This window comes from Myzus persicae, unplaced genomic scaffold (assembly GCF_001856785.1).
Source record: "Myzus persicae strain clone G006 unplaced genomic scaffold, MPER_G0061.0, whole genome shotgun sequence".
Taxonomy (NCBI): Eukaryota; Metazoa; Arthropoda; class Insecta; order Hemiptera; family Aphididae; genus Myzus; species Myzus persicae.
The window spans coordinates 140,747-154,225 of NW_019103334.1; the positions used below are offsets into that span (position 1 = coordinate 140,747).

A 13,479-nucleotide genomic window follows, 5' to 3' on the forward strand; every position below is an offset into this window, starting at 1 on the left:
TGTCATGTGAAGGCGTCCGGGACTATACTTTTGCCCGCTCGTTTTATGATCAAACAATCATACATATTCATAACATGTGGTAATTTATGTCCCTACCTAAAGGTAACCAACACGCATCAATCATAGAAGGTTAGCTAGGTTAGTTGCAAATGGTCCAATGGCCGGCTTGGGTGGTTTAGGCCTGCTTAAAACTTTCCACTCCTCGATGAAAGACTAAATTGGCGGCCATTATAATATATTAGGCATGTTAAATGTAATTTCCACAAAGTTTACATTTCCATTAAATTATTATTTTTACTTTTAGCGTATAAATCAAATTCACTCAACTAGTATTATTAATATACTGTGCTTGTTTTTATATTTTATGCATATAACTATGCAAGTAGGTATAGTATATACATTATACATACATTATTAATTTATTTATTTAGTTTATCTAGCTTATTTACTATATTATGAAAGAGCAAAAAAAGTTTGTGGCATAAATATTATTTTTTTGACGATTGCCAGAAAATCGACAATTATTGTTCGGATGCCAGCTGTAGGCAGCAGCAGTCCTGTCGACAGTCGTCGACTTTTTCTTCACCGCAGGCATCCAGATGGTTCTAAATTTAAGCGCGAATTGAATTGTTGACACGCGCTCACCACCGCCGAAGTGTGGTATGTCATATTATAATTTATTGCATTTTACATAAATCATAAAATATTGTGTTATATTATTATTGTTATTAAAATACTAAAATAGTTTAATACACAAAACATCAATATAAGTAATGTGCTGTAGCTCAATAATAATAATTAAAAAGATAAAATTAGATTGACTTTTATATAATATATTTGCTTCTATAGCTGATACTGCACGGCGTTCACAAATTAAATAATGCCAGTTGATTTACCTTGTCTTAAACTCAGTTAAATGTAAAATAAACTTATTTTTAACACAATCGGTTGGGGTGGTTTAAGATTATATCCAATTAAAATAACTATTTTTTCTCTTGTAACGAACTTCAACTCTATACAATCAAAACAATATTTGTTTTTCTTGAGCCAACAAATCTCTGTGTAAACCCCTCTAAATAAGTGCGAATTTCGTAAAATAGGCTCCGAGGTGCACATCCTCATCCGGTATAAGATTACCTATGTACCAATTTTCAGAACACTATGAAATGCAACAGGCTTGGCTGTGAATCACTTATACACAAACATGGCCTTTTATTGATATAGATTATAATATTTTACGATCGGCCCATAAACAGACATTTATCATATATTAAGCATTTATATATATAAGTACGACTGCAGATAAATTTAACGACAAAAATGGAAAAACAACAGTTATTGTTTGTCTTAGAGTATAGCAGCAATGGATACCCTATGCACCTACGTATATTTTAATTACGTGGCACACATGAATAATTTCACGACACAGAATCCCAGGAGGTAAAGGTATATAATAGATTTTAATTTTACATTGATTGTCAATTGTTTTATTATATATATTTTTATTTTTTAATTCAAAAAAAAAATATGATATATATAGGTAAAAAACGGTTATCGATTTAAAAAAAAAACAAGTAGGATATTTAATAATAATGCCGCGTGGAAACAATATAATAAGACATAATTCGTGCGTTATTTTAAAACCATTTACATACATACCGCTCCGATAATATTATTACAATAATAATTAGGAAAATATGACACACATATCATAATATTAATAATTATTTAATAACTGCTTACAACTTACAACGACGTACACCGCAAGCTGCAAGTTCGAGTTTCAGATGATAAATCGCAACACGACCTCTCTATATTTTATAATTGTGTGTACATATATAACATAAAATATTATATAAATTATTATAATATAATATTATATTAAATGGTACTCGTCGGGTAGTGCATGGTGTGTGGCGTGATTATTTGCCGATAATGATCTTCCTGCCAGCGCCTAAGTTTTGGCCCGCTTGTGTGGCACCTTTGTTTTGTCCAGCCTGCAACCCAATGATGGTTTGACCGGCCTTCAGTGTTTCCTCTGAGAAATCTCGCTTAGCCTCATCGGAAGGTTTGGGTCCCAAGTAAGGTCCCTTCCATTCTGGGTGTCTGTATGTCTACAAAATATTGCAATAAATAATATTATAAGTACTATGGTCATCAAACGCTCATAATATGAAATATTATGTATATTATGTTTATTATTATGTATAGGTTAGAGGGTTTTCGAATATTATTCACGCGACAATTTCGAAATAATATTGTAATGATAGTTGTTCTCACCTCACGGCCCAGAGCGTACAGGGTCATCACCACTTGGGAGAAATCTTTGCACTCCCACAGGTCGACGGTCTGAAAAACGTCAATGTCGGCGACTCCGTACGCTTTGATAGCCTTCTGGAAACTGTAAGTGCGAAAACGAATTATAAATTATTATTATACATACATATTACGTATTATAAGGTTACACGCAGGCTAAAAATAAAACACTTCATATTATAGTGCTTCGATGAAATATCTGTATCACCCCTGTGCACGATTCTACTATGTACTGCACCCACCCACAAGCAAATCGTTCACGCCTCCTTTCGCCCGTCGCAACCACTATGCATCACTGTCGTCACAGCTAACGTAAGTCATAACTCTTTATAGACACATATAATACGAACATGGTATTATATTATACGAGTAGGTAGGCACCTATATTATATCTATAAGATCGCTCGGTGGCATTCGTATTTACCTCTGTGTCGTCGATAAAAGATTACAACAATGCCGACATCGATAAATATAATAGACTTCGCTATAATATATATAGCCATATAGAGGTATACACACAACACGCGTTCGTTTTTGTTTTTATATATTATATATATATATATATATATACGACAGACTTCGCACCTATATCTTGCCAAACTTGGAGTAGGTACTTCCCTCATCCCTACCCGTCACCCCTGTGCACAATTTTCATATTATAATGTTATATATTATTATTATACACGCTGCACTTTATGATTTATGAGTCGAAAAACTTTCGCACGGAACTCCGCTTTGCAGCGACGCGCTTAAAAGTTTATTTCACCGCGTGTATATAATATACATGTATAAAAGTTTGTGCCTCAGCGAGAACTCTAAACGTTAAAATTTACTTAGCGTGACACGACGCCCCCCGAAATTATATATGCACGCGCGGTCCCAGAATAAATAACGCCTCATAAAATTATTGTTTCAACAGTCCACGTTACGTGTTTGGTTCGTATACAGTGTATAAAATAATATTATTTGAATGCATGTTTAAATATTTTACATTACCCATCTGTAGAGTGAAAAAAAAATTCAAATCAATTGTCGGACTTCAAAATATTTTTGAAATTTAGGTACAGGTATTCGAGTTCTCTCATCAAACTCTCTTCGAAAATATATCGTGTTGTTTGGATAGCAACATTTAAAATCAAAACATTGGACTTTCGCGATAAAGAAATCGAAGACTTGCAGGACTTGCAGGACGAGACTTGTATATTATTAAGTGCTATATACAACATCAGTGTAGGGTTGTCGGTTGATCGAGATTTTTTTATTACCTATACAAAACTATCAATGCTCTGCAAAATCTGCATAATATATCATTTTTCACGTTATTATCGCTTATCTACCGTTCACATTGCCATATATTCTGTAATATTTAGTTACACGTGCGCATGTGTGTGTAATATAATAATGATATAGTTTTCTACGGCCAAAAATTCCACAAAGGGGGTGGTTCAAAGAGGTTATACATCACCTCCCCCCCTCTTCATCTACTTAATGATTACCCCCGATTTGGAGTAGGTACACACACATACAATACACACACACAACATACACGTCACGACGCCAAAAGTTAAGCGAATAGTCTGCGCCGTTTAATCGTTATTGATGGTCACCATCGTCGTCCCCGGAACATGTTTACATGGCTGTTTTCAAATATAATATACAATAATATGTACAGCAATAATGCGCCGGAAAAGTTTGCTTGTAATGTATTGCGTTCACTATCTTCTCCACAGCACACGATTTTCGATTAATTGGCGTATTTACGGTGTATACATATTGTATAAATAGGGTGGGGTGGGTTTTCCGTTGTGTTGGCTTTATGGGGCAAAAACAACCGAAGACACTAGTTCAATCATTGTGTTATTATATATTATTTTATATTATATACAGAAGATACACTACGGAACGGAATCGCACGTTGCAGCGACGAACTAATAATCAGAGAGCTTAATTTTTAATCCAGGTGTATTATGATATCAAATTGCAGAAATCGAATTGAAAAGTTTCCCTAAAACAGTTTTCTCAGTATAAGCACATCAGCTGCAATGCGTCATGCCACTTTCATTGGATTTTTACGTATCTAAACTGTTTTAAATTTTACCAAAGAACAGTCTAGCGACAATAAAATCATATTTGAATAAAAAATAATAGGTTTAAAAATTGTCGATGCATGACTTACATGTTAATGTTTTCCATCATTTTGAACTGTCCTCCGGTAGTGTTGTATTTTGGTACACTTCCAGGGCTAATGACATTGATGAGTTTGCACAGTACTTGGCCGTCCTTGATGTATTCCTCCAACGGGAAGTTCTTGGGGAATTTATATCCCAATATCGCTTCCATCCATTCCTGGGCTTCCTTCTCTTGTTGGGGGTCTCGCTTGGAAGCGAGCTGTGTCGGGTAAAACAAAAAATAAAAATGATGTTACACATTACCTATAGTATATTTAAACTTTAATAACACCGCCGACGATGCTCACGACAACATGCATGATAACCATAACATAATATTGTATGTAATAACGCTGACGACCATATAATGTAATATTTCGGACGACTTACTTTAGCACGAACTGCACGTTCCAAAGACATGAGTATTACGAGGATACACACGTTGCAATAACGACACGAAAACAATGAAAATATGCGCGGGAACAAGTGAACGACAGTTCGTTTGTGCGAGCTTTGGCTGACGGACGAAAATTGAAAATCGCTCGACACCGTGGTCCCCTTATATACACTCTCGGGCGTGATGGCAACTGGAAAGATCTAACTCGGAAATAGATCCATACAGACCATACTATGTGTATATTAATACGCTTATAGAATATGACACACGTCTAAAAATAATGCGTGGCCACGGTCATATTGATATACACTGCAGTCTCCCTCGCTATATTTTGCTATACGTAATGAATCGCGTGGCAGTCCGTCCCACTCGGAATGACCCGTTTTCTTGAAACGTATGTGTGAGTTTTTCGCGTCAAAAATTAATTTTTACGGAAAAAAGAGACCTGACCGCACGGGACCGACTATGCGTTGCCATCTTTCGATCACTCGGTATAACATTTTACATCGCAGATGAGTCACTGTAGAGTATACTTTTCTCATCACTAGATATATATTATATGTACTTACAGCTACTAAGGTATCTACTATATAATATGCATATAGGTGAGAATAGCATACATTTTTCAGAGGAGAGGGCCTTAAGCAGACACCCGTATAATATTGATTAAAAAAAACACCGGTCCTAGCCTCAGTGCCAAGGGCCCCAAGCAATACATCAATTAAGTGTACATGTTTTACATTTTAAATCCACATTACCTAAGCAATCGGAGTAGGAAGTTAAAAACACGCGTGACACAAAATTAACAAGTTCCCACGTACCTATATCTGTGGTTAAATATTACCAAGTTACCACAACCACATGGTCGGGTGATATTATTTTCTTACCATATTTTATACGAAAAAACAACAATTCTTATCGTTTATGTTTATAATATCACCTAGGTATTAGAAATATTGTGCCACTTTTGTAAATTGAAACATTTTTTTCAATACATTTTATAGGGCTTTATTTCGTTATAATTGTAGGAAACTAGGAAATAATAATATTTTATAAGTTTACACATCTTGTTTATAAAGATTTGAAGGGATTTGACATTATCTTGGTACTCAGCGATTTGATATTTAAATCTTCAAAGAATACCTAAACACAGCAATGAGAAATAAAAACGAATACATACTTAGAAGACATATGTACAAAAGCTCTATTGTACAATTTACTAGAGGAGTGAGAATGCAATTAAAGAACACTTGTCCCCTGGAAAAATAATACAAACTGATATTAACGACTGACGTACACATAGAAATACCTATGTAAGATTTTTATTGATCTTAGATAATTAATTGTGTGGAACTCGGTTACATTAAAACTTATAGATATTTTATCAAACATCGCTTATTAATGTTGCTAGTATTGACTACTACTATCTAATTAAAATGTGAAACTATAAGATTTAAGAAATTAACAGCCGATCACAAAATCCATGCCCCTTTGTATACACTGTACTGAACTATTTTGTCTTCCGCCATCTGCTCGATATCAGTGAGTGCCAATAAATGTCGATTGTCTTTATAATATTATCGAGTGTCAATAGGAGCATAATTATATTATTAGATATTACCTACCTATACTGAATAATAAATTTAATTATTTACTGTATTACTTACTTTTTTTTTACTGTACCTACTTGTTAAAATGAGTTTAAAGTTATAAACGTATTGTCGAATTAATACAAATATTAATTATTATAAACAGCATAAAAACATATTTACTTTTATATGTTAAAACTTGAAATGACATTAAGCCCTTATTTAGCTTATATTTATATTTTGCAGACAATTTTTAATTTTGCTCCCCCCCCCCTTCTGATCTACAATGTTCTACCTATGTGCACCCATGTGAGGGTTTAATATCATTACGTTTCAATCACACGACTTTGCGTCGTCTGCAAATGAACAGAAATCGTGGCAGTGTACATAATTACAAAGTAGACACTCGTATGTGTAGAATAATAATTAATTACAAAAAAAAAAATAATAACTGTAATTTTTCTCCTCCCTTGTTATTGTCATTATTGTTGTTGTTTATAGTTTAGGTACAAATGATAAAAAATCATTTATATACAATATAATTGTTATATATAGGTATATAATATTATATACATACGTAGTACGCACACACATAATAATATCATGTACTGTACGGCGACATTGTATTATAATATGATGCGATCTCAACTTGTATATACTATATACATATTATATATATATATATATATATGAGTGTGTGTATATACGTACGCGTGGGTGGTGGGTATGTGGGTAAAAACGGCATTGTGTGCGCCACCGTGTCGTGTGCGTGTGCGTTTGTGTAAACCTAGTCCCTGCGGACTTTACAGGCCCGACGAGGGGGGGTTCGCGTGAGGGTGTAAAAACAAAATTGAATACGGGCGCGATACACTGCACAAATATATATATTATACGTACAAACGCGGATAATATAACAGCACGGCAGTTAAGCCTGTGCGTGTACAGAGTACGGTTTTAAATGAATATTTATGGTCCGTCAGGCCGACCACCCGTCCGCCAGCCACGCAAAACTATTAAATCCATCGTACCTACCTATAACATCATATGTATGTATCAAAAATCTTTTCAGCGTGATCAAACACGTAGTATACTACTCTAGTGATCTTTTGCAGTAGGGCGGAGACATCATCGGTAAATCACCAATGTTCGATTGGTATAACACGTATACCGTGTAGCACCTATTACATTATTGTCGATGGTTAAAAATCAAAAAGCCAATTCATAATTGTTGTCGTAACTCTTAACCCTAATTTTGTTCAAAAATGAGATTTCAACTTTCACTAAATTCCATACAATGTTTTTGTGACTAAACAAAGTGTCGTAAACTCTAAAAAAAACAATTATCCAACTTTTGCCACAAAATTATTCTCCTTATTACAGCTCCTCTATTCAAACGCCATATTTTAATATCCAACAATAGGACTTGACTTTAAGGTGTTTAATAGTGACAAACGTTGTAACTTGTAAGCCTCACTATACGCATAAAGACCTGATACCGACTATAATGTGAATATGAAGCCACATCGAAATTATTGTTATCACCATTGCTATCAAATGAAATGTTTTTTTAGCATTTTGAAACGTTCAAGATGAAACCAATAAACCATTCATCATAAAACAAATTGTTTATTTCATACAACCCCTAATAAAAAAAATGATAATACAATATTAAATAATAATATCAAATGTAATAACTAATAACCTTAGTACAAAACACCATAATTAAAAATTCTGTAGCATAATTATTAAGTGATCAAATGATGTAACACTTGACTAGGTCATAAATAAAAATAATTTTTATAATGATGTAAATAATAATACCTAACTCAATTCTTTAAGATTATTGATTCATAATTAACTGCAGAATAAAAAAAAATACTTATAAGGTAATTAAACTATAACCGAATAGGTTTGTAACAATGGCGTATATAGGGGGGAGGCCCCCTAGGCCAGAGCCCATAGTGAAATTGCAGGTTCAATTAAAGCATTGCATGTATATTTACACTGTTAACAGTTTTTCACCATGATTAAGTTAGCCGGTTGATTAAAATCATTTTTGAGTAATCTACAAGGAAATGTTAGATATATTGACGAGACTTGCTTTAATGACTTATTGACTTTGATGTTAAATTCATAGTAAGATAACATTAAAATATACAAACGACACTGTCAATAATTTTAAAAAAAGAAACAAAAAATTAATTTTACATAATAATTATAAAATTGAATCGCGCAATTTTTATTTGAACTGTATAATATGTCATAATTCTTAATTATATAACAGCTGCTCCCTTAAAAATGTATAATTATGGCTATGCTGCTTGACTAGTGATAATTGATAAATCGGGCCATAGTGAAAATAATTCGTATATACGCCACTGGTTTGTAAATATCTTTTTCTAAAAGTGCCTACTGCAGTACTGTAAAATTACGTTTTTGTGAGTTATGACAGTTAGCCTTTCGACCATTTGACACAGATTTATAAAAATCGTAGGTATTTTATAATTAAAATATTCTGAGGTAAACTATTAGAACTTAAAAACGAGCCATTAGTCATTACATACCACTGTTATCTACCCAATACTGTAAAATTATGTTTTTGTATGTTATGACAGTTAGCCTTTCGACCATTTGACACAGATTTATAAAAATCGTAGGTATTTTATAATTAAAATATTCTGAGGTAAACTATTAGAACTTCAAAACGGGCCATTAGTCATTACATACCACTGTTATCGACCCAATACAAATCACCACTGACCACAGATAGATAGGTAGTTATATTTATAGTTTATTATTTACAACTGTTATCTGTGCCATTAACATTAATCGCGATAGTACACTTATATATGGAGGTACCGCAAGCTCCAAGATATATATAAAGGACACTTTTTAAGATACCTATATCTTAAACCTTAGTATATCCCTATGGTGTATGGTCCAAAGTGATGGAACTATACCCGTGGAAACTGGGAATGTCAATCATAGGGGCCCCGATATTTATCGACTCAATCACTGTTGATCATAAATGTCATAATATTATTAATACATTAATATTGAAATTATATTATTATGAGTTGTAAAAGTGGTTACCTCAGAACAGTTTAAGTTTGACAAACAACCTCATTAATGAAGGAAAAAGTTATTAACATGAAATTCTAACTTCAGACCCTCATAAAAAAAAAGGGAAGTGGATGTCGCTGTGCTGTACATTAGATGTCTAGAAGGTCGCTTTAATATATGGTATTAAATTTGAATTCAATGATATAACATCATTGTATATGAAAAACGATTCTAAGCGGGGACGTGACGGTATGTCAGTCTAGGATATTTTATACTGTTATTACTGTTATATACGACAGTCGGTAAGTTGAATTAATATTATTCATACAATTATTCTTAAATTATCAGTGATTCAATTATTACTAAACAAAACCGTGACTATATATTTTTAATATTTTTCAACTGTCATTGTAACAATATATAAAACGTCTTGTATGGAATTTTCAAGCTTTTTGACACATAAATTAACTATAAAAAAAACATCTAATCATTTTAAATTTGATAAATGTTGTCAACATTTGAACTTAAATGATAATAAAAAAACCGAGCCAATGCATTTTTAATATTTTTCAACTAACATTGTATATATATATCAGGAAACCTTGTATTAAATGTTCAAGCTTTTTGTTTGACCCAACAAATAAAATTTTATTGACAACTATATAAAAAATTAAAAAAGACTAAAAAAATTGAAAATTGAAAATATCCGTAGACAGTTCAAAGTGATTCAAAATATTTTGAACATTTTATCAAGTATATGAATTGATAAAATAAATATATTGTGTAAATTTCAAGTATCTACTGTTTTTCGTTTTTTAATTATAACAAAATCTAGAAATCGCTATGCCTATGAGAAATCTATTGAATATCCAATGTTGTAAAAATTTCAACTTAAAACTCTCATAGAAATTCAATTTGACTTTCCGGAAGAAATTTTTTTTATGAAGGTAGACAAACATATAGGGAATTTTGTATTACATTTTTAAATCTTAAATATATAAAGAACATTTTTTATAAATATCTTATTCAAAATAATTTTTCAAATTTTAGTGATTTTTACGAATTTCGTCAAAATTGTAAATTAAAACGCTGACTAAAAATATGATCTATAAGTATATTATATAGGTATATAATAATAAGTACGTCCAATGGCCCATATTTCCATAGATCTTCAAAAAAATATATATATTGAATATTGATACATAAGTAGGTATAATAAAATCTAGTATTTTATATACCTGGTGGCTATTACCTACTTAAAATCCAAAACCAAAATTTAAATAAATACATTATTAAGTGGCAGATGTGGGCGGGTACGGGTGTGGGTGCTAGGTGAGCACCCTGTATATACTTAACGACCTGTAGTTTATTTATTCGATATTTTTGATTCTCCTTAAAAACCTCGTAATAATAATGTATACGCACGCGCGTGACAACTGCTGCAGTCATTATTCATATAAGGTACCTACGGCAACACGTCATCAGGCATAAAAATACACAATATATAATAATAAGTTGAAAGCCACCAGCGTTCACGATAGTAATATTAATAATCATAATAATAATAGTACCTAATAATAATAACAACAATAATAATAACGCCACTGGGATGCTGTGGGTTAAAAATACGTTGCCGCGTTCTATTTTTGGGCGAAACCAGTCGTATATCTCTCGATTTTCGCGACACGCGCGTCCCGATGGACGTTAATACGCAATTAATAATAATATTAAAATGTAGTGGCCTGTGGCCACGGCCCGGCCAGTGGCGTGCTCGAGTTATATTATGATGACTTAACAGTTTTTGACGGACACCGTAGGTTATTTATATATAATGTTGTTGTGTACAAAAAGACCCCTGGCACTGTAGTGGCTCAGTGGCGCGCGGCCACTGCAGGGACTCCGATGTGCACATATATAGGAGCGACGCCAACCCATCGACAACTAACAATTCGGCCGGGCGAGTGGATGAGTAGTGGGTGGATGGGTATGTCTGTGAGTGGCAGATTTCGATAAGGGTATATATTATGTATAAATTATTAATAATAATTCAGGTGCACAGTAAATACGTGTTTTGCAAGGTACCTACTACCTATATTACCTTTTTTACTTATTTATCATGTTTAATTTTCATCGTAAAATACTTATTTCCCCAAATTTTAACTATTTCTGTTTCAAGTCATTGAGTTGTACTTACACGCAAATTATCTATAAAGTCATTTCAATAAGTTAAAAAACTCACTCCTTAAAATTCTAATAAACGCAACTTCCCGATTTCGTTGTGATCGCACTGTAGTAGTTGTACCTATATAATAAGCCAGCTGTGGGCCTGTGCAAATGTGGCACATTGACCACATTAAATTTATCTATGTACAAAATTTTCAATCTGAACCACCAGATAATGGGCGAGTAAGGTCGTAACCACGGTGGAGGAAGGATTCAACCCCCCCTAACCTCCCAACACAACCACTCCCACGAAATTTTGTTCTGAAACGGTAGTGAATAGTGGGTAACGTGAGGAAATCCTATACTTATGATTACATAGGCGTAACTAGGGAGCGGGGCTTGGGTGGGCTTCAGCCCCCCCCCCAGAATTTCTTAACAATGAAAATTGTGGGCAATTATGTCCCTATAGGTACCATAGGGGACATAGGTTTATTTTGCTATAAAACATTTTTAAGACTCCAGCCCCCACACCATAACTTAAAGTTAAAGGATTATTTACAACCTAATAACAATTAGTAGGTATTTTATATTATTTTCTAGTATTCTTTCTATTTTTATTAATCTACCTATAGTGAGTTTTGTCTGCGCTATTAAAATATAACGATCATTGTGCCAATGTATTTTATAGTTAATCAATATTGCAGATTTCCAAAATAGTAACCAACAAATTTGGCTAGAGTATATCAATGTTTGATACTGTTACTCAATCTATCAGAGAATCACGCATAGACTTTTAGATTTAAATAAGAATTATAGCTAAGCAACTACTAACTACCAATTTTTGTTTTAAGTTCATACATTATAATATATTAAAAACAATATTATTACAAGACGTGTACCTACAATGCATTATGAAAAAAAAGTTTTTAGGAAAATATTAAATGATTTTTATCCTATTTTATGGAAAATGATTTTTGAGTGGTTGTTTGTATTAGCAAGAACAATTATTAAGGCAAACATTGCACGTTACAAATAAAGTCTAATTTATTCCAAAATTAGCTTTTATAGATTACCACAAATAATTCACATCATTCAGTAGATAGATAATAGGCGTACTATACCGGTACCTTTAAACTTACATCACTGTTAGTTTTCTTTGTAAATATTATATTAGTTATTTTCAAGACCATATCAGTAGGTAAGATGAGAGAACACTTGCATACAACGGTGGGTCGCGTGTGGGTGGGTGGGTATGGGTAAAAATAAATATATTTATAGTAGTCTAGTCTCGACGCTCCGTATTTGAAAATGGTTCGGCCCCTCGCCAGTCGCCACTGCAACAAGGCACACATGCGTCGTACACTACACTATAATATTAAAGTATAAAACCTAACCCACAATTTATAGCACCATCGTCATAATATAATTTATAATCTTTATATATAACTAAAATAATTCTTATAATATTATTATGTTGTATACTTGTATTCATTTTCTTGAATACCCTCTTAAAGTTATTTTTTTTAATAGGTACATTATTATGGAATGAATTATAGTACAGTAGGCATGACAAACTGCCAATTGCCAATAAAATGTACATAAAAATAAATATAGATATTATATTATTATACTTAATCTATATGTATAGTAGATATATATACATTATACATAATACTATACCAATTACCAAACCATATTTTCATACATATTAATGTTATACATACTTACCTTCATAAATACAGACTTATACTCAGGGGCATACATAGGAATTAATTTGAGGGAA

General features: G+C 32.6%; 1 protein-coding gene across 1 annotated transcript; it reads right to left on the reverse strand.

The window, feature by feature from the left end:
- Positions 1 to 1,835: 1,835 nt before the first annotated feature.
- Positions 1,836 to 5,092, reverse strand: LOC111034318 (muscle-specific protein 20). The gene is made up of 4 exons (XM_022315472.1): positions 4,875 to 5,092; positions 4,493 to 4,704; positions 2,281 to 2,401; positions 1,836 to 2,114 (listed from the first exon to the last, which is right to left on the reverse strand). The coding sequence occupies exons 1-4, from the start codon at positions 4,902 to 4,904 to the stop codon at positions 1,923 to 1,925; spliced, it is 555 nt and encodes a 184-aa protein (XP_022171164.1). The 5' UTR covers positions 4,905 to 5,092; the 3' UTR covers positions 1,836 to 1,922.
- Positions 5,093 to 13,479: the final 8,387 nt, after the last annotated feature.